The sequence below is a fragment of the Sapajus apella genome, unplaced genomic scaffold, assembly GCF_009761245.1.
Source record: "Sapajus apella isolate SASKATOON/1434 unplaced genomic scaffold, GSC_monkey_1.0 scaffold62, whole genome shotgun sequence".
NCBI lineage: Eukaryota > Metazoa > Chordata > Mammalia > Primates > Cebidae > Sapajus > Sapajus apella.
The window spans coordinates 8,014,172-8,041,097 of record NW_022437002.1 but is presented as its reverse complement, the minus strand read 5'-3'; the positions used below and the strand labels follow the sequence as shown (position 1 = coordinate 8,041,097).

General features: G+C 39.5%; 2 protein-coding genes across 7 annotated transcripts in view; one reads left to right on the top strand and one right to left on the bottom strand.

Annotated features, from left to right (window-relative positions):
* LOC116529276 (protein argonaute-3) overlaps positions 1 to 26,926 on the bottom strand; it is a 126,232-nt gene that overhangs the window by 30,228 nt on the left and 69,078 nt on the right. For 4 of the 6 annotated variants that reach the window (XM_032246929.1, XM_032246930.1, XM_032246931.1 and 1 more), the window contains 6 exons: positions 17,848 to 17,982; positions 13,530 to 13,617; positions 13,261 to 13,408; positions 12,707 to 12,826; positions 8,243 to 8,365; positions 7,949 to 8,082 (listed from right to left, as the gene is read on the bottom strand). In XM_032246929.1, the coding sequence (XP_032102820.1) occupies positions 7,949 to 8,082; positions 8,243 to 8,365; positions 12,707 to 12,826; positions 13,261 to 13,408; positions 13,530 to 13,617; positions 17,848 to 17,982 (748 nt within the window). Of the gene's footprint in view, positions 1 to 7,948; positions 8,083 to 8,242; positions 8,366 to 12,706; positions 12,827 to 13,260; positions 13,409 to 13,529; positions 13,618 to 17,847; positions 17,983 to 21,012; positions 21,061 to 26,926 lie in introns of all 6 variants that reach the window. The other 2 variants (XM_032246935.1, XM_032246932.1) reach the window with 1 other exon arrangement.
* LOC116529277 (POU domain, class 5, transcription factor 1-like) lies at positions 25,557 to 26,920 on the top strand. The gene is given in 2 exon segments (XM_032246936.1): positions 25,557 to 26,624; positions 26,627 to 26,920. Coding segments are annotated over 2 exon segments (1,080 nt in total). The 5' UTR covers positions 25,557 to 25,585; the 3' UTR covers positions 26,668 to 26,920.

The following is a 26,926-nucleotide window of genomic DNA, read 5'->3' as shown; positions in this document are numbered from 1 at the left end:
AGGCTGAGGCGGGTGGATCACCTGAGATCAGGAGTTCAAGACCAGCCTGGCCAAGATGGTGTAATCCCATCTCTACTAAAAGTATAAAAATTAGCTAGGCATGGTGGCAGGCGCCTGTAATCCCAGCTACTCAGGAGGCTGAGGCAGAGAATTGCTTAAACCCAGGAGGGGGAAGCTGCAGTGAGCTGTGATCACAGCGCTGCACTCCAGCCTGGGCTACAGAGCAAGACTCTGTCTCAAATAATAATAATAATAATAAAAGTATGGCAGTTATTAAAAATACCTCTTCACAGATCGAGACCATCCTGGTCAACATGGTGAAACCCCGTCTCTACTAAAACTACAAAAAATTAGCTGGACATGGTGGCACGTGCCTGTAATCCCAGCTACTCAGGAGGCTGAGGCAGGAGAATTGCCTGAACCCAGGAGGCGGAGGTTGCGGTGAGCCGAGATCGCGCCATTGCACTCCAGCCTGGGTAACAAGAGCGAAACTCCGTCTAAAAAAAAAAAAAAAAAAAAAAAAATACCTCTTCACAAGCAAGTAAAATCCTACAGTATTTAGTCTTCAAGGAGGTTCATAGAAAGGATGGAATGGGCCTTGTAAGCACTCTTGAAGACAGGTTTCTGGTAACTTACGATCATATCCTTTGGACTGACTAAGAACTACCAGAACCCTATTGAAGAGACTGAGTGATATATAAAACTGCTAACTCAAGCAGCACAAGAATTAAATAGATACCAAGAAAATACTTTGCCAGATTTTCATGCCAACTCAGTCAATACTGAAACTGTTTAGGTATATAATTTGAATGAACTTCATGGTCCAGGTCAAATTACCTATGATAATCCATGTAATAAACAGTGCTGTGCACCTCCATTGGAGAAAGCAAATTGATATGTAAGAGGATATAATTCCAGTGTTAACCATGGACTCATGGAGAGATTAGATGGCTGCCTGGTCCTTCTTGAGTTCTTAAAACTTCCATTACTAGAAGTTGTACATTCCATGATTCATCAAGAAAGAGATAAAATGTATATATTAGCCAGGCATGGTGGCTAACGCCTGTAATCCTAGCACTTTGAGAAGCTGAGGCAGGTGGATCACTTGAGGTCAGGAGTTCTACACCACCTGGGAAAACATGGTGAAACCCTGTCTCTACTTACAAAAATACATAAAATTAGCTGGGCATGGTGGTGCATGCCTGTAGTCCCAGCTACTGGGAGGCTGAGACACAAGAATCTCTTGAACCTAGGAGGCAGAGGTTGCGGTGAGCCAAGATCACACTACTGCACTCCAGCCTGGGTGACAGAGCGAGACTACATCTCAAAAGAAACAAACAAACAAAATATCATATATACACACGAATTGGTGTGGTGACTGTTCTGAATTGCTAAAATAGTTTATGACCAATGTATAGTTTGTCAAACCCATAATCTTGAGAAGACAATCAAAACTTCAGGTACATTTCTGCAACACCTGAACATTTTATGGAAGGATTTCATTCCATTGTGATTTTCAGTGCATATTTTCTGGTTGTATAGAAGCTTTCTCATGCAAGTGGGCTGATGCTACAACAGTAGCTCAAAGTTATTAGGAAATATGTTTCTCTCATGGGACATTGCTGAAGAAATCTCCAGTGATAGAGGTACTTGCCTCACTGGACTCTCTGGAAAACGGTTAAATAAGTATTACAGACAACAAGAGCATTAGGCAAAACTAACTGAACAATCTGGATTGCCTTGGTCAAAGATGTTTCAGATTGATGACAATCAGATTCACTTCCAGTGGAAAACAAAAGTTGACCTCTTATGAAATAGTCACTGGAAGGCTTATGCTCCTAATAATAGAACCTCCTGTATCTTCTGCTCCTAAACTTTAACATGACTAAATGTTGCAAAGTTTTAATGCATTATGCCAAAGTGTATTTTCATCAGGTAAAGAAGCTTTTCACGGACCAATGACTGAGGACAATCAAACCCTTCATGATCTACAACTCGGAGACTGGATCTTTTGGAAACACATCAGAGAGAGACTCCCGTTGTCACCCACACTGCAGCAAAACTTCAGGACCCTAAAGCTTGGGTTTGCAATCTCGCAGCTTAGAAAGGCCCACCCAGACTTTTGGAGTCGTACACCCACCAGAGGGAGAACTTAAGGTAAAGCTAATGACGAAAGTTTCTCCTGAGAAGCATATGGCCTCCTAGATGTGGATCAAGATCATGGATCAAGACTTCTTTGCTATCATGAAGCTCTTGGCTCTCAATTTTTTTCCAGGTTTATGCCTGCATGAACAACTAAACTGAAAAAGGGGTCTCTTGTGTGTACTCATAGGATATACTTTTATTTGTGAAGGATAGAAAAAAAAAAAAACCTCACATTGGCCGGGTGCGGTGGCTCACGCCTGTAATCCCAGCACTTTGGGAAGCCGAGGCGGGCAGATCACGAAGTCAGGAGATCAAGACCATCCTGGCCAACACGGTGAAACCCTGTCTCTACTAAAATACAAAAAATCAGCTGCGTGTGGTGGTACACGCCTGTAGTCCCAGCTACTTGAGAGGCTGAGGCAGGGGAATCGCTTGAACCTGGGAGGTGGAGGTTGCAGAGAGCCGAGATCAAGCCACTGCACTCCAGCCTGGGTGACAGAGTGAGACTCCATCTCAAAAAAAAAAAAACAAAACAAAAAACCCAGAACATTGTCAATACAGGTTAAAGAGAATATTACCAGGAGGCCTTCAGTCTTCTGTATGGGCTTTATTTGCTTCTTTTTCTATGTTGTTTTTTTCTTTTTGGAGACAGGGTCTGGTTCTGGGGCCCAGACTGGGATGCAGTGGCGTGATCTCGGCTCTGCCTCCTGGGCTCAAGCAGTGCCCCAACCTCAGCCTCCTGAATAGCTGAGACCACAGGCGTGCACCACTGTGCTTGGATAATTTTTGTATTTTCTGCAGAGACAGGGTTTCACCAGGTTGCCTAGGCTGGTCTTGAACTCCTGAGTCAAGCAATCTGCCCACCTCAGCCTCCCAAAGTGCTGGGATTACAGGTGTGAGCTACAGTGCCTGGCTTATGGTTTGGAGTTAATGAGGCAATGTTTAGAAATTTATCCCTCTAAATATTCTAGCCTATTAGAAATTTATAGGCTCTACAGCAGATTCTACTGGAAAGACTATGATTACACAAAAGACTTTCAGTTCTCTTGCTAAAGTTGTGCTGGATAATAGAATTGCTCTAGATTACTTATAGGCTAAACAGAACTATCTGTGCAGTGGCTGATACTTCTTATTGAACATGGAGGAATACATTGGGTATTACAGAGATTCAGTTGCAGGGGATTAACAAACAGGCTGCTTGGTTGAAATGAGTAGACTCTTATTCTAGCTTGTTCTTTGATCTATTTGATTTTTGGTAGCTTGGTTCATGGGGACCTTGGCTAAGGAGCATACTCCAAACTTCTGGGGTTAACCTCCTGATAGTTATAATAGTAGTCTCCCTGGCATACCGTATCTCTCAAAAGTTTTAAGTGTTTGCATATAGCCATCTATAGAATGTCAAATCGTCAACCAGTGCAGTGGCTCATGCCTGTAATCCCAGTACTTTGGAAGGCCGAGGCAGGTGGATTACCTGAGGTCAGAAGTTCAAGACAAGCCTGACCAACAAGGTAAAACCCTGTCTCTACTAAAAATACAAAAATTAGCCAGGCGTGGTGGCAGGTGCCTGTAATCCCAGCCACTTGGAAGGTTGAAACAGGAGAATGGCTTGAACCTGGGAGGTGGAGGTGGTAGTAAGCCACTCCACTCCAGCCTGGGCCACAAAGGAAGACTCCATCTAAAAATAATAATAAGTCAAGTGGGATGGTCTCTCTTGAATTGGAACAAAAACTCAAAGAAATACATGACCATGAGGACACCATACTTATGAATGACGTATCGAGACCAGAAACCCAAAATCTTAACAGAATGGTGCTAAGATCCTAAGTTTTGGTCACACTCTTAGCTAAGTGAGAACCTAACCAAAAGAAAGAAATTTTTTTAATTGTTACAAAACCCAAAATAATTTTAATCTCAATTTGCAACATAATCCACATTTTATATGTCTAGAAACAAAAAAAGTTTTAGCATACAAATGCCTCAGAAAGAATTCAATTTGGTTCAGTGATTTTATAGTCAGAGTACCTAGGACAAAGACATATTTATAATTTTTTGTCCAGGTTTTTAAATAAAAATCAGTAATGTTAAATGGAATACTATCATTTTATAGAGAAATAGTATGAAATTACATTGAGAAGTGAGAATAGTCATTAAACATTAAGATTTTATTAACACCCCAGACAGTATATATTTCTTTACGCTTAAGGAATAGATATTAAACAACCTTGGAGTGAAAAATAGAAGGCAACTTGCTTCAAGTTTGTACCAAGTCAATCAAGCAGAAACCTGAAAAACCTTGTTTTAAGATGAGGGGCATTTATATTTCGAAGACATTTTCTTCCAATGAAAAAATAAAATCAATGTTCCATTATCTTTGCACTTATATAAATGTTTATAAAAAGCATTTAAGACATTGTTTCTCACAGGTGGTTGAATACTGGAATCACCTAGATTAAAAAAAATACTAATCCCTATATAACCCCTACAATTCAGATTTAATTGGTATAAGTTAGAAAAGGAGGAATTTTTTTTTTTTTTGAGACAGAGTCTCACTCTTGTTGCCCAGGCTGGAGTGCAATGGTGCGATCTTGGCTCACCACAACCTCCACCTCCCGAGTTCAAGCAATTCTCCTGCCTCAGTCTCCTGAGTAGCTGGGATTACAGGCATGCACCACCATGCCTGGCCAATTTTTGTATTTTTAGTAGAGACAGGGTTTCTCCATGTTGGTCAGGTTGGTCTCAAACTCTTGACCTCAGGTGATCTGCCCGCCTTGGTCTCCCAAAGTGCTGGGATTATAGGTGTGAGCCACCACATCTGGCCAGAAAGAGAGGAATTTTTAAAGGAAATTATGGGAGGTCATTGTTTTGGGCTAAGCTCATGCACGAGGCCCCAACAGATCACACCAAACTAAAATGGAGCCACTCATGCTAAATGTGAGATAATTAAATTGAAACATTAAAGAAACAGATTCTATTTTGTTTTTCTCTTGAAAACATGAAATTTCAGCACAAGGAGGTCCCCTCTACTCTTACCCTTAGAAAAAAGTAACCTTAAGTCCTTGTTCCCATTTTACAAAATCCATTGTTCTGCTATTTCCCAGTGGGATTTGAGACCAATAAGTAAATTTATGACAGTGACAGAGTGAAATCAATGCCAATCCACAAAAAACCCCAAAATTTGAGAGGTCAATTGAAGGGGGTAACTGTTAAATTAAGTTTTGTCTAAAGCTACCTCCTTTCATCTTTTAAGTTCAGCCTAAAGGCTTCTCTGAACATAGTACACTGTAACCCAGGCCAGGCGCAGTGGCTCATACCTGTAATCCCAGCACTTTGGGAGGCCAAGGCAGGTGGATCACCTGAGGTCAGGAGTTTGAAACCAGCCTGGCCAACACAGTGAAACCCTGTCTCGACTAAAAATACAAAAATTAGCCAGGCATAGTGGTGCATGCCTGTAGCTCCAACTATTCCAGAGGCTAAGGCAGGAGAACTGCTTGAACCTAAGAGGCGGAGGCTGTAGTGAGCCAAGATCACGACACTGTACTCAGCCTGGGCTACAGAGTGAGACTCTGTCTCAAAACAAAAACAAACAAAACAAAAAACTGTAACCTAACTGGATGTGTAAATACGATATAAGCTACTTGAGTACCAATAGTTAAGTTTCAGCCAATCAATTACAGCTAACCGTTCAAAACATCTTCAAATAAGGCAAATGCCAAGCTGTAACCAATCCATCTGTCTGTGTGCTTCAATTCCATATTCTGTATGCCACTTTCCTTTTTCTGTCCATAAATCTTCTTTAGCCATGCATCTGCTGGAAGTCTCTCTGAACCTATTCTTGTTCCAGGGGCTGCCTGATTTGCAAATCATTCTTTGCTCAATTATAAACTCTGTTAAATTTAATTTGTCTTAAGTTTTTAACAGAAGATATTATTAGCTCTATTTTACAAAGGTGAACATTGAAGAATAATGAGATTTAATAAATTATCCATGGTAATAAATCCAGGTAGTGGCAAATCTGAAAATTAAACCTAAACTGTCATCAAAAGACTGATGCTGTTACTATCCCACAAAAAATAGTTGTGATATTGTGAAATATACATTTGTTCTTCATTCCCATTTTCTAGCAGACAACTCCTAAAATTCTTAGAAACTCCAAAGTGTGGTCTTTTTGTATGCTAATGATTGCCTAATAGCTGGTAGCCTGTAGGTGGCTTCAGGATGGGGTCTGGTCACTGGAAAGTCAAGGCAGGATTACAGGGGTGGGCTTCCACCCCCATGCCCCAACCTTCAAGGAGGTGAAAGGGGCCAAAGGTTAAGTTGATAACTAATGGCCAACAGTTTAATGAATTAGGCCTATGTAATGAAGCGTCCATAAAAACCCAAAAGGATGGAGTTTGGAGAGCTTCTGGCCAGCTGAATACAGAGGTTTCCTGGAGGGTGGGTGTAGCCAGGAATGGCATGGAAGCTCCATACTCCCTTCCCATACCTCACCCTATGCATATCTTTATCTACATCCTTTGTAATATCTTTCATAATAAAAAAGTAAACACAAGTGTTTTCCTGAGTTTTGCGAGTTGCTCTATCAGATGAATCTACCCCAAAGAGGAGGTCACAGGAACCCCTGACCAGAGGCCTGGACTTGTTACTGGCATCTGAAGCAGAGTGCAGCCTTAAGAGACTGAGCCCTCAATCTGTGGAATCTGACGCTATCTCCAGGTGGATAGTGTAATAACTAAATTGGAGCCCACCCAGCTGGTATCCACTGCAGAGCTGATTGTTTGCTTGGTGTGTAGGGAAACCCTCCCCACATTTAGTCACAAGAGTCTTCTGTGTTGATTGCTATGGTGTGAGATCCAAGAAAAAATGTGGTTTCAGCTTGTGTTTTTTCCATTCACAGTAGTCTGTAAGGACATCTAGTAGAATGAATCAAGGAATTTACTATGATTAACAAATTTTTCATCAAACTATTGAGAAGAAACTTTTCTTTCTTTTATTTAGTTATTTTTGAGATGGAGTCTCACTGTGTTGCCAGGCTGGAGTGCAGTGGTCCCATCTCGGCTCACTGGAACCTCTGCCTCCCGGGTTCAAGTGATTCTCCTGCCTCAGCCTAGTGAGTAGCTAGGACTAAAGGCATGTGCCACCATGCCCAGGTAATTTTTGTATTTTTAGAAGAGATGAAGTTTCACCATGTTGGCCAGGATGGTCTCGGTCTCCTGATCTTGTGATCACCCTGCCTCGGCCTCCCAAAGTGCTGGGATTACAGGTGTGAGCAACTGCACACAGCTCAGAAGAAACATTTTTGTTTTCTTTTCTTTTTTTTCTTCAATCCTGCTCCTTCTGTATTTAAAAATTTTTTTTAATTTTTTTTTTGAGAAGAAACATTTTTAAAAGTTCAGTGATTAGGCCAGGAGTGGTGGCTCAATCCTGTAATCCCAGCACTTTGGGAGGCCAAGGCAGGGGGTCACCTGAGGCCAGGAGTTTGAGACCAGCCTGGCCAACATGGTGAAACCCTGTCTCTACTAAAAATACAAAATTAGCTGGGCGTGGTGACACATGCCTGCAATCCTAGCTACTTGGAGGCTGAGGCAGGAGAATGACTTGAACCCGGGAGGTGGAGGTTATAGTGAGCTGGGATCACGCCACTGCACTCCAGCCAGTGAGACTCTCATCTCAAAAAAAAAGAAAAAAAAAAAGTTCAGTGATTAAATATACTCCATATTCAGGCAACATTTGTTGGAACATTAGATGAGTAAGTTAAAGTCTAAACACAAAAAAGTCCCAGAGCCAAGGTAATGACATGCCTTACTTCAATATTTCTTCTCTGCACTGCCTCTGTGTGGCAAAACAAGCGATAGCCCACATTTTGATTTCAACTCCTGTGTGGAACTGTTTCCCTCGCATGTCCCATACTCCATGGCTCGGTGTTGCAACTGTCCGATTCTATAGGAGGAGAAAAAAATAACACGGTGAAAAAGAACAAAAATTTTCAATAAATGGAAAGTAAAAATTTCAAATCATTGAATTGGAATATTTCTGATATGCCTTTTTCTCCATACTTACAAACTATGTGTATGATTAAAACATTAACAACAGGCTTTACCCGTCCTCCATACTGGAGCATAGGTGCTGGAAGTACACGTCCAGTTACATGAGCCATTTCATCCCGAACTTTAAATTGAAACTCCTGGACAAATGGATCAGTTTCATAATTTGCACTTCTTACCTATAACAATAGAAAAAGTTTGTAGTTACTATCAAAATTCCCCCAAATCCTCTATTTTAATGTATTAGAACCCTCTTTTTTTCTTCACTGTATCAACAATATGTTTTCCAACAGGTCTGATCAACAGTGCTCTAACTACAGAACAGAGAATCTTAACCTGGGGACCATGGGTCATGAACAGTCTATAGAAATTCCTGGTAATTTATACAAAATATATATGTGTGCATTAGGTTGAATAATACATTTTGGCCTGGCATAGTAGTTCAGGCCTGTGATCTCAGCACTTTGGGAGGCCAAGTTGGAGGACTGCTTGAGCCCAGGAGCTTGAAACCAGTCTGGGCAACATAGTGAGACCCTGTCTTTACAAAAAATTAAAAAATTAGACTGGACGTGGTGGCTTATACATCTGTAATTCCAGCACTTTAAGAGGCTGAGGCAGGAGAATCTCTTGAGCTCAGGAGCTCAAGACGAACCTGGGCAAAAAAGTAAGATCTCATTTCCACAAAAAATAAAAAAAAATAGCCAGGTGTGGTACCATGTGCCTGTGGTCCCAGCTATTTGGGAGCCTGAGGTGAGAGAACTGCTTGAGCCTGGAAGCTCAAGGCTGCAGTGGGCTGTGATTGCACCACTGTACTCCAGCATGGGGGTCAGAGCAAGACTCAGTCTCAAAAGAAAAAAAAAAAAATCCATGAAAATGATAATATAATTTATCTTTTTTTATTTTTTAAAAAGATGGAGTCTTGCTATGTTATTTAGGCTGGCTTTGAACTCCTGGGCTCAAGCCATCTTCCTCTCTCAGCCTCCTGGGTAGCTGAGAATAAAGGCATGCACCACTATGTACTATCCAGCTGAAAATGGTAATTTTGTATGATTGAACCTAATATGCTTTCAGATGGACAAATATCTCAACTAAAAAGAGGTTAAGAACGTCTGATTATAGAGGATCTAAATACATTCTATTAAAATTTATTTTTGTGTAGAGTTTGACAGGAAATATTAAAAATCCTAAGGTTTTTTCCTTAATTATTTGATTTATAATTTATATAAAATTTACTTGACTGTTTTCAGATAAATAGTGCCATATTATAAAATTTATTTAATGGAATACACTTGAGACAGATAAGAAAGCCAGTATGAGTTACAGGTTATAATTTTTATATATTTCCATTCATATAATCAAAGATAAATAACTTAATGTACAGTAATTCAGTGTTGGATCTCACCGAAATTTATGCTTAAAGCATGCTATACAGAATCTCCCCACAAAAAGCAGGAAAATTAATTTTCTTTTCTTTTTCTTTGAGACAGGGTCTCACACTATTGCCCAGTGGCGCAATCACAGCTCTCTGCAACTTCAATCTTCTTAGGCCCAAGTGATCCTCCCACCTCTGCCTCCTGAGTAGCTGGGACTATAGATTCATGAAACATACCCAGCTAATTAAAATATTTTTGGAGAGATGGGGGTCTATGTTGCCCAAGCTGGTCTCGAACTCCTGGGCTCAACTGATCCTCCTGCCTCAGCCTCCCAAAGCGACAGGTGTAAGCTTCATTTTCTAAATTAGGCACCAATGCACCTTTTTTTTAAAAAAAATGAAGTTTCACTCTTGTTGCCCAGGCTGGAGTACAGGTGCACAATCTCAGCTCACTGCAACCTCCGCCTCCTGGGTTCAAGCAATTCTCCTGCCTCAGCCTCCTGAGTAGCTAGCAGCTGGGATTACAGGTGCCTGCCACCAGGCTCGGCTAATTTTTGTATTTTTGGTAGAGATGGGGTTTCACCATGTTGGCCAGGCCGGTCTTGAACTCCTGACCTCAGGTGATCCGCCCCTCTCGGCTCCCAAAGTGCTGGGATTACAGGTGTGAGCAACCACACCCGGCCCATCCAATGCATCTTTTTCAAGCTTATTTGCCATTCATTTCTGCATTTCAGTGTATCCTGTGAAAAGCTTATAACGAATAGCGACGACTAGTATTTACTATGACTTGGTGCATGATGTCGTTGGTGCTAATATGCTTAATGATAAATTTTCACAAGTATTCTATAGCTACGAAAGCAGTTCTTTTATAATCTGTATTTTACAGAGGCTACAACAAAAGCTTAGTAAAGTTAAATGATTGCCAAAAATCACACAGCTAAGTGATGTAGATGGAATCTGAAACCATGTATATTCTGATTCTAGAGTGTCTACTCTTAATTACTACATTATCTTTCCAGATGCTATAAATATAATAATATGATAACAGTAACAGTAAGAAAGTGGAGAAGCTAGACTTCGAACCCATGGTTGTTACACTCCAATTCTGTTTTATTTTTTTAAACTTCTATATGATACTTTCTGAACAGTTAAGCTGTAATAAATGAGAACAGTTAGTTATTGAGACTTTTATAGAGAAAGTAAGAGGTCATAGTTTCTGGAAGATTTTGGGAAAGCTTTTAAAATCTTACAGTAGAATAAGAGAAAAATCCAGGATGAGAACCAGCCTATATTTTTCTAGTTAAATATGATGTAATAACTTTCATTGACTCTTTACAGAAGAGTCAATAAGGAAAAAAAAGGTATTTTTTCTGTAGTTGGCTTACCAAATAAAAGAGCCAGTTTTTAGCCAAAGATTAAATTACTAAGGTTAAAAAATAAATAAAAATAAATTGGTTGGGCATGGTGGCTCATGCCTGTAATCCCAGCACTTTGGGAGGCTGAGGTGGGTGGATCACGAGGTCAGGAGTGGAAGACCAGCCTGGCCAACATGATGAAACCCCATCTCTACTAAAAATACAAAAATTAGCTGGGCATTGTGGTGGGTACCTGTAATCCCAGCTACTTGGGAGGCTGAGGCAGAGAGCTGCTTGAACACAGGAGACAGAGATTGCAATGAACCAAGATCATGCCACTGCACTCCAGCCTGGGTGACAGAGTGAGACTTCATCTCAAAAAAAAAAAAATAATAAATAAATAAAAATTAATTAAAAGAGCCAGTTTTGCACCCCCATTTTCAATAATCTTTAAAATTTCTTTTTGGAAGTGTTATTATGTTGTTTTGGGAAATATGAATATTCCAGGTTTTTTTTCTCCTCGCTTGGGCAGTTAAAATGGTATTCAACAACAGAGCCAGATAAGATTCAGATACCTTTTTATCTTGAGTTTTGCCTAATTGTATGAGTTTTATAAAGTGGTATTGGTAACTCCTTCCTTCCCCTCATTTAGAACAATGAGACAGCATACAGACCTTACATGGTTAAAGCTGTCTTCTGTTTTCTTTCTTTCCTTATCATTTTTTTTTTTTTTTTTTTTTTTTGAGACAGAGTCTCACTTTGTTGTCCAGGCTGGAGTGCAGTGATGCAATCTCAGCTCACTGCAGCCTTTGCCTCCCAGGTTCAAGCGATTCTTGTGTCTTAGCCACATGACTTGCTGGGATTACAGATGCATGCCACCATGCCCTGCTAATTTTTGTATTTTTTAGTAGAGATGGCATTTCGCCATGTTTCCCAGGCTGGTTCCAAACTCCTGGCCTCAGGTGAACCACCCACCTTGGCCTCCCAAACTGCTGGGATTACAGAGCTGAGCCACTAAACCCAGTCAATCTTCCACTTCTTTATTCAGACTGTACAGCTGCCACTCTGATACTGGGGACCAAGCAATCTTGGACTGAGTATTAAGAATTTTAGAATTGCTAGTCATAATTCCTTGACTTTTCCTCTTATCTCCCACCTCTTTCAGGTGGAGGTTCCAGTTTACTAAATTGAAACATTTCTTCTGAAAGGATCCCCTGGATCTACTTAAAAAGCTCAGGATTGGCTGGACGCAGTGGCTCACGCTGGTAAGCCCATCACTTTGGGAGGCCATGGCAGGTGGATCACCTGAGGTCAGGAGTTTGAGACCAGCCCAACAAACACGGAGAAACCCCACCGCTGCTAAAAATACAAAAATTAGCTGGGCATGGTGGCACATGTCTGTAATCCCAGCTACTAGGGAGGCTGAGGCAGGAGAATCGCTTGAACCCAGGAGGTGGAGGTTGCAGTGAGCCGAGATTACGCCATTGCACTCCAGGCTGGGCAACAACAGTGAAACTCTGTCTCAAAACACAAAACAAAACAAAACAAAAAAACACCCCCCCTAAAAACAAACAAAACAAACCCCTTAGGGTTAAATGAGAAGCACCTGACCCTTCTTATATAGCCCACCAAGGCCTGTATCCAGAACAACATTAGATTACTTCCATGATCCCTTTCAATTCTGAGAGTCCATGAAATGGTAATAAGGTATGGGCTGATAAGGACCTGGTTCTCTAGTATTATAGTTCATCCTAATATGTTTTAAATTCCCATTTCTAAGGTTAAATACTAACCAATCTGCTAATTTCCTCTTGTCTATCTGGTGCAGATCTTGCTGTTGCCTTGATCATAGTGGAAGTCTGATTGTCTGTGAGCTTCTTGATACATCGTTGCCCTGCCACAATATTGCAGACCTACAAATGGAAAAAAGTTTTGTACTAGATGTGTGTATCTTTTTTTTTTTTTTCAGCTCTTCCTTAGTGCCAATTAAATGTAAAATAAAAATTAAAAATCAACTTCATTAAATCACTTATTTTTAATATATTAAGTAAAAAAGTAGTAAACAAGACTGCTCTACAGCATGATTATAATTAAGTAAAATGTACACCAGATAAAGAATGGAAGAAGTACAGTATACCAAAATGTTAATAGTTGTTATACTAGAGTGGTAGGATTATGGATGAACTTGTTTCATGTTATTTCATTACAAACAATTTAGAATGAATTAAAACTTATCAACAGTTCACATTCCAAAATGAATGTTACATATGAAGTAAGTTATTGGGCATAAAAGACCCAAAAAGGATGATGAACAATAGGGTATTAATTAGCAGCGTGAAGGTATTACTTCTAGCGGCAGGTAGGTATGTTTCTGCTCCTGCCCAACTTGCAGACAAGGAAGATGCGGGTACTTCAGCTGAAGAGTATACTTTTCTCTAAAATACTGTGCTACTGTTCTCTCCACAGTTTGGCCATTTTCCAACTGTAAAGGAAAGCTGAGAAAAAAAAAAAGTACATATGAACACTTCTTTCCCATTATGAGCCAGAAAAACTCTCAACCCCACTAACTAGAGCAAGCTGCCTCACACCATCACTGCTCTGACAAACTTTTCTTACGTTTGATGACTGGCAGGCCTCCTTGTTACATTACAAACACGGTATTTCCGTCTCATTGTTCCACAATGAGTCACTTCAACCTTCAAACCTGTTCCCAACAGGAAAAACGGAGGTTACAAAACTGTCATATGTAAAATATTTATACTTATAAAGCCTGTTTATTACTATAAAAACTCAATTCTGAACAGACAAAAAAATTCTGTGATACAGGCAATATGATATGAACACCAGATTTTACATATAACATTGCTAATAACAGTCACAATCATGACAGACCTAATGCCAAACCCTACCCCATCAAGCTCCACACATTACAAAATAAAATCGTAAAACTTACAAAGCCCATAGATAAAGGGCCAGAGTCCTTCATTAATTAAAAAACCTTTTTATGATAAATTCAGGTACTTATGCTGGAAGAGGGAAGGAGGAATGAAAGAGGAGTTCCAATAATTCTCAAGGTATTCCATAATTTCAAATTATGTGACATTTACCTAGCCCAGTCATCACATACTGACTGAAGATCACAATTTCATAAAGCTCAAGAAAGAAGCCTTTTAAAGATTTATAAAGTAGGAGAAAAAAATGCCAGGCCTTTTTAACAGAAGTAACGTGACAATTTTATAGAAGTATAATACAGTGACACGGCTCTTTTCCAATACTGTTAAAAATCAAATGTGACCAAAATAATTCCTAAGGTAGGTGATCCCTACACTTTTATGGAATCAGACCCCTTTGAGAATATGATGTAAGCAATAAACTCTCAGCAAAGCACAGACACATAATTTAGCAAGTGATTTTAGGAGTTCTTAGAAACCTGCAGTCCATCTGTGGACTCTACGGATTCAAGGATCCCAGGCCTGCTCTAGAGTGTAAATAAATGGGCTTTAAGCCATTTTGAAGAAAATTCTTCGAGATGAATTTTCTGAAGCAGTGCTGTCAAAGAGAATTTTCTTGAGATGATGGAATGTCCTACATCTATGCTAATATGGTCATCACTAATCACATGTTACTAAGCATAGGAAATGTAGCTTGTGCACCTAAGAAACTGAAATTTTATTTATTTATTTATTTTCTGAGACGGAATCTCACTCTGTTGCCAGGCTGGAGTGCAGTGGTACACTCTCAGCTCACTGCAAACTCTGCCTCCCAGCTTCAAGTGATTCTCCTGCCTCAGCCTCCTGAGTAGCTGGGATTACTGGTGTCCATCACTATGCCCAGCTAATTTTCATATTTTTAGTAGAGATGTGGTTTCACCATGCTGGCCAGGCTGGTCCAGAACTCCTGACCTCAGGTGATCCACTCACCTCGGCCTCCCAAAGTGCTGGGATTACAGGTGAGCTATCGCGTCTGGACTTAATTTTAATTAATTTAAATTTAAGCAGCTACATGTGGTTAGTGGCTACTGCACTGACTAGTGCAATCCTGGAGCTACCTAGAGAAGAGTTAACAGGTACAGAGAGGTCACAGGTAAGCAACTCCTTTCTAAGTTTGGCCTAGACTCCAAAGGATAAAGTCCAAAATGGGGTAGATGAAGGACAACTTTTAGTTCCCTGATAATATTTATGGTTATTACTCTTTGCCATATTTCTCTTTTATACTTGTGATTCCTATACTGCAGTGGTTCTTAGTCAGGGGCCAATCTATAACCCAAGGGACATTTGGCAATGTCTGGAGACATTTTTGATTGGCATGACTGGGGATGCCACAGGTTTCTACTGAGTAGAGGCCAGGGATAGTCAGAAGCATCCTGTAATGCACAGAACAGCCCTATCCCCAATCCCAACAAAGAATTATCCAGCCCAAAATGTCAATACTGCTAAGGCTGAGAATGGCAGCTATGGTAAAACTTATTTTCTTATCTAACTAACTGCAATTAGGTAAGAAAATTAGTACCAAACACAAAGCTCAATCATATAAATGATATTTTCTTCTGATAGATCAGAACAAATTAAGATGTTAAATGGACATGGTATACATCCCTGTACCAGACTGGTATTGGTTTGTTTTTCTTTGGAAGTGTTCTTCCTTGAATCAGTGAGTAGCACTTTTGCATTAAAACTACCTTTATAAAACAAAAATGTCAGATCAATTAGAGAATTACTATGTGTTTGCATTATAAAGGAGACTAGAAAATAAAATACTATCAAGGGAGGACCTTAAAAGAAGAAAATGCTAATAATATGATGTAAACAGGATATAATAATATGTTCAGGGGAGAACACAACAGAAAAGTCTAAAGCAAATTTCTGTTGTTTGTACCACTTAGCAATTTATTTTCAAGTCTTCTCTTGAATTAAAAAAATGTTAATAAGGTTCTCCAAGCCTATATACAAAATAAGCCTTTACTAAAAATAAATTGGCACTTTTATATACATATGGTACTTTTACCATACATGTTTCCTAATATTTCTGCTGTTTAACTACCAAGAATTATTGGATAAAGAAACCACTCCAAAGTTATTGTTTAATATTTAGGTACATGTTCAACTGGAATAAGATGAATATACTAAGAAAGCCTATTCTTTATAGCACACTTTGTGTCAATAATTAACAGCATCAAATTCTTCATACCAGCTAAAAATTAAACCCATAGATACAGAACACAAAACTCTTATTCTCTTGGGTTACTGTAGTAGGAATACGTGATGTACTTTAAAGAGCCTTCTTTGAAAAAAAAAAAAAAAGCCCTACTGTACTTGGAAAAGAATGGAGAAAAAAATAATCAGTTTGTCAATTGGATCCAACCCAGATTTTTCCACCCCCAAACTAGGATCATAAGTACCTAAGAATCAGGCCAAAATCTAGGGGCTAGTGAAAGTTGAAATTTTAAAAAAGTGGACTAGATAATTCTCTGCCCAGGTCCCTCCCCAAACCCTCCATCCAACCAAAAAAACACTTTTGGCTTTAATAAATATTTAACCTATAAACTTGGCTTTACCTTCACTATAACATCAACTTTATTATGCTTTCTAGTCATTTTTTCAGTCATTTCTTTGGGCCCCTGAGCAGTTGAAGTTAAGATCGAGTCCATGCTCTTCGGGCAGCGGTGGAATCCTTGTTCTGTACATCTTGTATTTTCTGTGATAGAGTGGTGATATGAGTTGATTGCATAGTTACCGCAAAGTAATGTATGTGACTTCATGATATCAGAGGTGGTAACTAAGCAGCAACTCCACTGGAAACCATGGCATTTAGATGATCACATATTAATGGGAGGTAATGCACTACCTTCTGATAATGCTAGCTGTGCATTTAATACAGATTATGAAAGGACAATGGTATGATTGCAAAACAGCTACATAAACAGTTTCTTATTTTGGCATTTAAATAACTTGAGATAAAAGGATGCTTATTTTTGAAGCAGTGTGGATATTCCTTTTAATTTTTTATTACAATGACTATTTCCCGGTTACTGAAGGCAAAGAGTGAATGATTACTGGAGCAAGCAGGATGTATTAAACTACTCTAATTGATTGGGGGAACTGAAAGATGTTCAGTGAACAAACTTAAATGCTTCATTCAAACCACAAGCTGAAAATTATCTGCAATAAATAGGTAAAATCTTAAAATAAAAACAACATAATTATTTCTGGCTATTTAGGATCTAACAATATAAATAGAATTTATCCTACTCATGCTGATTAGAGAGTATCAGACTAAGTACATATAAAATATACATTTTAGAACACTATTAAAATTATTTTTTCTTTTTATTTTTGGGCAGCCATAGAGAATGAATTTATTTGAGTTAAATGTACATATGATGCAACAACACTGTACAAATTCAGCTACTAGGTATAAAAGATGAGATCAACAGTCAACTCTGTAATTTACATTAAATAACTATAATTCTATAACAATGCATGAAACAGGCTAGCCCTATATTCATACATTTTCAAAGTACTAAAATAAATAAAACAACTATCATTTCAGAAAAATAAGGAAGCCATTATATTAGAATATGTTCTAAGAATTCTAGTTCTAAAGTAACAAATATTTTTGGAATAAGTTTCCTACTTTTAACAATATTATTAAAGCATTTTCCCATGAGATATTTTTATCCCTTCAGCTACTGAGGGAAAGTATTAACAAAAAATTAGCTGGTAGTGATACTAATTCCATTACTTTGCATTTCTTTCGAATACTACCTAAGATGTTACAGTAATGAATTTAATGTAATATTTTATTTTATAATCGATGTATATTTTTACTGGTGATGTTACATAAACAGATTTTAATTATGCAAAAAAATTTAAGTAAAAGGTTGTTATATCCATGCATTTTCTGGTTAAGTTGTGCTAAATGCTAATTAATTCACCTTTTATCTCTTTGGTGAATTTTACCCGATGAGAATCAGTCAGAGGTCTTGGTTGCTCATCAATATTATGAATATCAAGAACTTCACACATGAACTGAATTACAGGTTGTGCTTTGTAGAAGGCAGTAGCAGAAACTAAGAAGAAAAACACAAATAATACAAATTAATGTTTCCCTAAAAAATTCAGAAACTTCATCTTAGGCTCCATGATAACCACCTATACAGTTAAAATGATCCCTTATGCACATTTATGTACATACAAATTTCCAAAATTAGGCAGTTTTCATTTGGCCTCTGAGGCACAGGTACAGAACAGCCAAATACTCCAGTTTTTATAATCTATCTCTTTCATCATGAGTAACTGATTCATTCCATTCTCTATAGAGAAGTGTTCTGTGTGAGACAAGGCTTGTAAGAGACAAAGAAGGTCGGAGCTCCTTGGTAGCTGAGATAGTTAGGTATTACTTTTTTTTTTTTTTTTTTTTTTTCTTTTTGAGACGGAGTCTTACTCTGCCACCCAGGCTGGAGTGCAGTGGTGCCATCTCAGCTCACTGCAACCTCTGCCTCCCGGGTTCAAGTGATTCTCCTGCCTCAGTACCCCGAGTAGCTGGGATTACAGGCACCTGCCACCAGGCCCGGCTATTTTTTGTATTTTTAGTTGAGATGGGGTTTCACTATATCGGTCAGGCTGGTCTTGATCTCCTGACCTCAGGCGATCCGCCTGCCTCAGCCTCCCAAAATGCAGGGATTACAGGCGTGAACCACCATGCCCGGCCCTTTTTTCTTAACAGAGACAAGGTCTCACTATATTGCCCAGGCTGGTTTCCAACTTATGAACTCAAGCAATCCTCCCACCTCAGCCTCCCCAAAGTGGTGGGATTACAGGTGTCAGCCACCACGCCTGGCCAGTATTATTTCTTAAACAAGGCTTTCTATGTCACCCTAGACTGTCTAATGAGAATTTTCCCTGTCTTGCAATACTTTGAGAAAACAGTGGTATTAGTTATTGGTGCTAATCTAAGGTACAGAGAGTAATATTAAGGGATATCTGCCACCATTATTGAGCAATGGGTAGTTTTTTAGCAGTCAACTAGTATGGTTTCTTAATTGTGGGTTTTGGAACTAGAAGAGCTTCACCAATGGTTAGCAGATCACCATCACTCATTTCTTAGACACATGCTTATTAATGGCTATTACGTGTCATATAGGCACTGGGGATACAACAAAAAGTATAACCATAAGACAATAAGTTACATGTTATCATGTTATTTTTCTACTCCAAAAAACATGCCCACTGTCTGCTCAGCTAAGGGTAAACTTTTTACGTGGTGATCTTTCTCTTGCTTTCCTTGGTTTAGCATTAAATGCCCTCCATAAAATGTCCCTTACCTCTGGGAGGATATTTTCAAAGCTTTAACAGTAGTTATCTCTGGATAAATGTGGGTAGGGAGGCTACTGTAGCTATTTTATTTTCTGCAAAAAATTTTTGGCCTGGCGCAGTGTCTCATGCTTGTAATCCCAGCACTTTGGTATGCAAAGGTGGGCGGATTGCCTGAGCTCAGGAGTTCAAAACCAGCCTGGATAACATGGCAAAACCCCATCTCTACTAAAAATACAAAAAATTAGTTGAGCGTGGTAGCGTGTGCCTGTAATCGCAACTACTCGGGAGGCTGAGGCACAAGAATCGTTTGAACCTGGGAGGTGGAGGTTGTGGTGAGCTGAGATCGTGCCACTGCATTCCAGCCTGGGTGACAGAGTAAGACTCTATCTCAAAAAAAAAAAAAAAAAAAAGTTATCTTGGCTGGGCACAGTGGCTCATGCCTGTAATCCCAACACTTTGGGAAGCCAAGGTGCATGGATCACTTGAAGTTAGGAGTCCAAGACCAGCCTGGCCAACATGGTACAACCCTGTCTTTACTAAAAAATACAAAAATTAGCTGGGTATGGTGGCACACACCTGCAATCCCAGCTACTCGGGAGGCTAAAGCCAGAGAATCGCTTAAACTCATGAGGCAGAGGTTGCAGTGGGCCGAGATTGCACCCACTGCACTCCAGCCTGGGCAACAGAGTGAGAAGTTTCGTCTCAAAAAAAAATTTTTTTTAATTTGTTTTTACTATGAAAAACATTTTTATCTTCATAACTTCATTTTTAGGTACTGAGTGCATACCGTTATTTCCTTCTTTATTACACAAATAATACATGAATATAGTTTCATCATAAAAACTCAAACAATATAGAGAAGACCCTCTCCAGTCTGAACCTCCCTGTTCCAAGTATCTCTAATGAGTCACCATTGTTAGTACTTAGGTATGCATACATCCTCTCCTTTTAATATGCACTTAGATTTGTCAGAAAGGTGATTAAAAAATAAAAATTAATACAATGATAACAATGTAGGAATAACTTTTTTAGATGAAATCAGACGATAAACATTCTATGACTCATTTTATCATTATTTTAAAAATTAACAATTTATCTCAGAGATCTTTTCATGTCAGTACACTCTTTAATTGCTGCACCTTATGCCACAGTATGGGGGCATGATAAGTAAATAGGTACCCCTTTCCCTGTTAATAAAAAAGAACACAAACATTAGAAACACTATACTGAACCTTGTATGTACTAATATGAAACTGTATCATTCTTTCTCAAAGCTACAAGATATCCCATTGTATGGATGTACTTCATGTCACCTAAGGGAGGGTTATGGGTTGTTTTTTACGATTACAAACAATATTCCAAGGTGAATATTCCTGTGTATGTGTGTGTTGTGTATGTATATGTGTGTATTTATTTATGTTTGGTATACATCCATGAGTGCTTCTTATTTATTTATTTTTGAGACAGAGTCTCACTCTGTCACCCAGGCTGGAGTGCAGTGGCATGATCTCGGCTCACTGCAACCTCTGTCTCTCAGGTTCAGGCAATTCTCATGCCTTAGCCTCCCAAGAGCTGGAATTACAGGCATGTACCACCACACCCAGCTAATTTTTGTATTTTTAGTGGAGACGGGGTTTCACCATGTTGGCCAGGCTGGTCGCAAACTCCTGGCCTCAACTGATTTACCCGCCTTGGCCTCCCAAAGTGCTGGGATTACAGGTATGAGCCACCATGCCCGGCCCATGAGTATTTCTGTGGAAAAGACAAGAGAAATCAATACTCACTGCTAAACTTCCATCCAAATAAACTTTAGAAACATTTCCAGTTTCTAACTAATTAAAAAAAAGAGAGAGACACTGTTAAGATTGTAACAGTATTCTAGATACCTTATTCAAATCCATAGTAGTTTTAAATATATAGACATTATATTCTACTGAAAAATGTTAGAATATTGTTGTGCACAAAAAGGAAGGCTGACAGGATACATACCAAATTTAAGTTATATGTTTATATTGTTTAAGTTCTTAAGCATATATTGATCTGGATTAATTTTTTAAAAGTAAATAAAGAAAAATAAATATATAGTGAATAATATGCTTATTTTACCTTTCCTTTAATCCTACAGGTAAAATTTATTTATTGGATTGCTATAACACCAGCATTCACAACTAATGTTTCACATACCACAGAGCTGTAACTACTAAACAAACATGCTAGGATTATTTCTCTTATTTAATCCTCTTCTACTTTTTTCCCCAACTGTTTATGCCACTACACTCTGAATCATTTTACTGCTGACCATCTTCTCTACAGGAAGGTAGGCATTTGAGGTAAAAATTAAATTTAGTAATAAAAAAACTCAAAAAGAATGGGTTGAAATCAGCAAAGAAAATTTTGAATTAGAAGTAAATTTCAATGATCAAATATTGACTTTTCTACCCCTTAGTTGAATTCTTAATATTTAATAAACCTACAAATGTGTATGTATTTTACTCCTTCTTTCCCTTTTACAAGTTAGCTAATTATTATTGAAAAATGTTTACATTTAACATTTAAAAATATATCAATAAGATATGCTACATTAACGTGTTTCAGGAAGTAAGCATATAATCATTTCCAGAGATGGCAGCCCCCAAAAAGCAAGCACTTGAAAAAATTCAGCACTGAAGCAAATGCTTTTTTTTTTCTGAGATGGAGTCTTGCTCTGTCACCCAGATTGGAGCACAGTGACGCAATCTCAGCTCACTGAAACCTCTGCCTCCCAGCTTCAAGTGATTCTTCTGCCTCAGCCTCAACAGTAGCTGGGACTACAAGTGTGCACCACCACACCTGACTAATTTTTGTATTTTCAGTAGAGACAGGGTTTCACCATATTGGCCAGGCTTGTCTCAAACTCCTGACCCAGTGATCTGCCCCCTCGGCCTCCCAAAGTGCTGGGATTACAGGCATGAGCCACCGCACCTGGTAAAAATAATCCCATTGTACCAGGACTAGAAGAATTTCCCTAATCTGATAAAAAATTATTTACCAAAACTGGTATTGCAACCTGGGAGATACATAAAAAAGAAAAAAAAAACCTCAATGGTAAATTCAACTCCATTTTCTAGAAAGTTCCAGCTAGCATAGCAAAGCAAATTAAGAGAATAAAAAGTGAAAAGATTGGAAAGAGAGAAAATAATTACTCTTTACAACGTTGTGTACATAGAAAACTCAGTAAAATCTATGGACAAATTACAGAATTGATAATTAAACAATGTTGCCAGATTTAAGATCTACCTATAAAAATAAAGTATATTCTTATATACTAGCAACTTACTTAAAATGTAATTTAAAAATATACCGCTTACGATCACAACAAAAAACATAAGGCATTTGAGATGAAATCTAAATGAAAGGTGTATAAGACCTATGGAAGTAATAGGTATCTCTATTATTGAAAGATATTAGAGAAGATCAAATAAATGGAGTAATATATCCTATTCATGTAAATTATCCTCAAATTAATCTTCAAATTCAAAGCAATTTCAGTCAAAATATCAACAGGATGTAATCTTCTCTCCCCCTGGAACCTAAGATACTACAATTAACATGAAAGCACAATGAAACAATAATAGCCACAACATTTTTTTTTTTTAGTATCTAGAACAGAGTCTTACTCTGTTGCCCAGGGTGCTGGAGCGCAGTGGCACAATCTCCACTCACTGCAACCTCCACTTCCCAGGTTCAAGCTATTCTGCTGCCTCAGCCTCCTGAGTAGCTGGGATTACAGGCACGCGCCACCAAGCCCAGCTAATTTTTTTTGCATTTTTAGTAATGATGGGGTTTCACCATGTTGGCCAGGCTGGTCTGGAACGCCTCACCTCAGGTCATCCACCTGCTTTGGCCTCCCAAAGTGCTGGGATTACAGGTGTGAGCCACTGCGCCCAGCCAACAATTCTTAAGAATAAGGTCTGCTCTAGCATTCATCAAGATTTGTTATAATCCTATTAGAATAAAGAGACTGTGGCTTGAAAGCCTACCTCATATTATATACATAAATTCTTTTCAGAGAACTAAATATGAAAGGGAAAACTAACATTTATTGAAACGTGTAGAATATCCTTACGATCTGAGAGGTAAGAAAGAATTTCTTAAACATACTACAAAATCTATAAACCATGAAAACTATAAGAAAAAAGACACCATAAATAAAACAACAAAGAAATAAAGCCAAAGATTGATAAAGGGTATGTACAATATGTTTAACAAATGCTTAGTATCTAGACTATGTGAAGAGTTCCTATAAATCAAAATAAAACAATAAAAAGTGGCAAAGGACATGAGCAAACATTTCATAGAAGAGAAAAAGAAATATATATTAAAACAATATCAACCTACTATTTTATACCAATCAAGATTAGAAAAAAACTTTAAGGGTAACACAAGCTGAAAATAAGCCAATAGAAGAATGAAAGCTCTCAGATGGTAGGAACATAATCTGATGAAGTCACTTAGGAAAGGAAGAGGTAATACATAATAAATTGAAAAATGTGTATAATTTTCAACCCAGAACTTCTGTTATAGAATATATACTGTATAGAAATTCCTCATCTGCAAAAGGAGACATGAATAAGAATGCTTATATCCTTTTTATAGCATTGTTTGTAAGAGTAAAAAGAAGGGAAACAGCCTAAATACGTGTCAACATATTTGGATATTTTATACTATAAATTGGATGGATAAATTGTACTATACTCATACAATTAAAATCAATGAGCAGCCACTGGAATTCAGATAAATAAAACTGAGAAAGAATGGGCATTACTTGTGGAGAGTTTAGGGGAAAATGAGATATTATTAACCACTTACACTGGTAGTACCTAGATAAACATAACTAGGGAAAAGAAATTTAGCAAATAGACTATATGTTCAAAACACCAGTGGGATAATATTTCAATTCTAAACATAGTATATCTTTAAATGTATTAAGGTCATTTAAGTTCCATTAAAGTTTTATAGTATACTCTAAAACTCATATATCTTTTATTAGATTTATTCATAACTGACAATTTTTTTTTCTCACTTTGGGAGGCCAAGGTGAGTGGATCACCTGAGGTCAGAAGTTTGAGACTAACCTGGCCAACATGGTGAAACCCTGTCTTTACTAAAAATACAAAAATTAGCTGGGTGTGGTGGCAGGCACCTGTAATCCCGGATACTTAGGAGGCTGAGGTAGGAGAATCGCTTGAACGCAGGAGGAGGAGGTTGCAGTGAGCAGACATGGTGCCACTGCATTCCAGCCTGGGGGACAGAGTTAGACTACATCTCAAACAAACAAACAAACCCCAGAGAATACAGATGCTCCTTGACTGAAAATAGGATCACATTCCAATAAACACAACATAACTTGAAAATATTCTAAGTTGAAAATGCTTTTAATACATCTAAACTACTGAACATTACAGGTAGCTTGGCCTACATTAAATGTGCTCAGAATACTTACATGAGCCTACAGTTGGGCAAAATCATCTGGCAACACAGTACATTGCACAGTATCAGTTGTTTACCCTCCTGATCACATGGCTGACTAGGAGCTGTGGTTCACTGCTGCTGCCCAACATTTTAAGAGAATACTGTACTGTAAATCGCTAGCCTGGGAAAATATCAAAATTCAAAATACAATTTCTACTGAAGATATGCTACTTTTGCATCATCGTAAAGTTGAAAAATCGTTAAGTCAAACCATTCTAAGTAGGGTTCTAGGTTTAACTTTAAAAGAAACTGCTGGCTGGGTGCGGTGGGACGCCAAGGCAGGTGGGTCACGAGGTCAACAGATCGAGACCAGCCTGGCCAACATGATGAAACCACATCTCTACGAAAAGTAGAAAAAAATGGCCGGGCGCGGTGGTTCACGCCTGTAATCCCAGCACTTTGGGAGGCCAAGGGATTGAGACCATCCTGGCCAACATGGTGAAACCCTGTTTCTATTAAAAGTATAAAAAATTAGCTGGGCGTGGTGGTGCGTGCCTGTAGTCCCAACTACTCGGGAGGCTGAGGCAGGAGAAATGCTTGAAACCGGAAAACGGAAGTTGCAGTGAGCCGGGATTGCGCCACTGCACTCCAGCCTGGTGATAGAGCCAGACTCTGTCTAAAAAAAAAAAAAGAAAAAGAAAAAATTAGACAGGTATGGTGGTGTATGCCTGTAATTCCAGCTACTTGGGATGCTGAGGCAGGAGAATCGCTTGAACCAGGGTGGTGGAGATTGCAGTGAGCCAAGAACACTCCACTGCACTCCAGGCTGGTGACGGCGTGAGACTTCCTCTTAAAAAAAAAAAAATAAATTAACAAGCCCCCGGCTTGGGGCCCCCTTCCTTCCCCATGGCGGGACACCTGGCTTCGGATTTTGCCTTCTCGCCCCCTCCAGGTGGTGGAGGTGATGGGCCAGGGGGGCCGGAGACGGGCTGGGTTGATCCTCGGACCTGGCTAAGCTTCCAGGGCCCTCCTGGAGGGCCAGGAATCGGGCCAGGGGTTGGGCCAGGCTCTGAGGTGTGGGGGATTCCCCCGTGCCCCCCACCGTATGAGTTCTGTGGGGGGATGGCATGCTATGGGCCTCAGGTTGGAGTGGGGCTAGTGCCCCAAGGCGGCTTGGAGACCTCTCAGCCTGAGGGTGAAGCAGGAGCCGGGGTGGAGAGCAACTCCGAGTGGGCCTCCCCAGAGCCCTGCACCATCCCCCCTGGTGCCGTGAAGCTGGAGAAGGAGAAGCTGGAACAAAACCCGGAGGAGTCCCAAGACATCAAAGCTCTGCAGAAAGAACTCGAGCAATTTGCCAAGCTCCTAAAGCAGAAGAGGATCACTCTGGGATATACACAGGCCGATGTGGGGCTCACCCTGGGGGTTCTGTTTGGAAAGGTGTTCAGCCAAACGACCATCTGCCGCTTTGAGGCTCTGCAGCTTAGCTTCAAGAACATGTGTAAGCTGCGGCCTTTACTGCAGAAGTGGGTGGAGGAAGCAGATAACAATGAAAATCTTCAGGAGATATGCAAAGCAGAAACCCTCGTGCAGGCCCGAAAGAGAAAGCGAACCAGTATCGAGAACCGAGTGAGAGGCAACCTGGAGAATTTGTTCCTGCAGTGCCCGAAACCCACACTTCAGCAGATCAGCCACATCGCCCAGCAGCTTGGGCTTGAGAAGGATGTGGTCCGTGTGTGGTTCTGTAACCGGCGCCAGAAGGGCAAGCGATCAAGCAGTGACTATGCACAACGAGAGGATTTTGAGGCTGCTGGGTCTCCTTTCTCAGGGGGACCAGTGTCCTTTCCTCTGGCCCCAGGGCCCCATTTTGGTACCCCAGGCTATGGGAGCCCTCACTTCACTGCACTGTACTCCTCGGTCCCTTTCCCTGAGGGGGAAGCCTTCCCCCCGTCTCTGTCCCCACTCTGGGCTCTCCCATGCATTCCAACTGAGGTGCCTGTCCTAGAAATGGGGGACAGGGAGAGAGGAGAAGCTAGGGAAGGAGAACCTGGAGTTTGTGCCAGGGCTTTTAGGATTAAGTTCTTCATTCACTAAGGAAGGGATTGGGAACACAAAGGGTGAGGGCAGGGGAGTTTGGGGCAACTGGTTAAAGGGAAGGTGAAGTTCAATGATGCTCTTGATTTTAATCCCCACATGTATCACTTTTTTCTTAAATAAAGAAGCCTGGGACACAGTAGATAGACACATTTA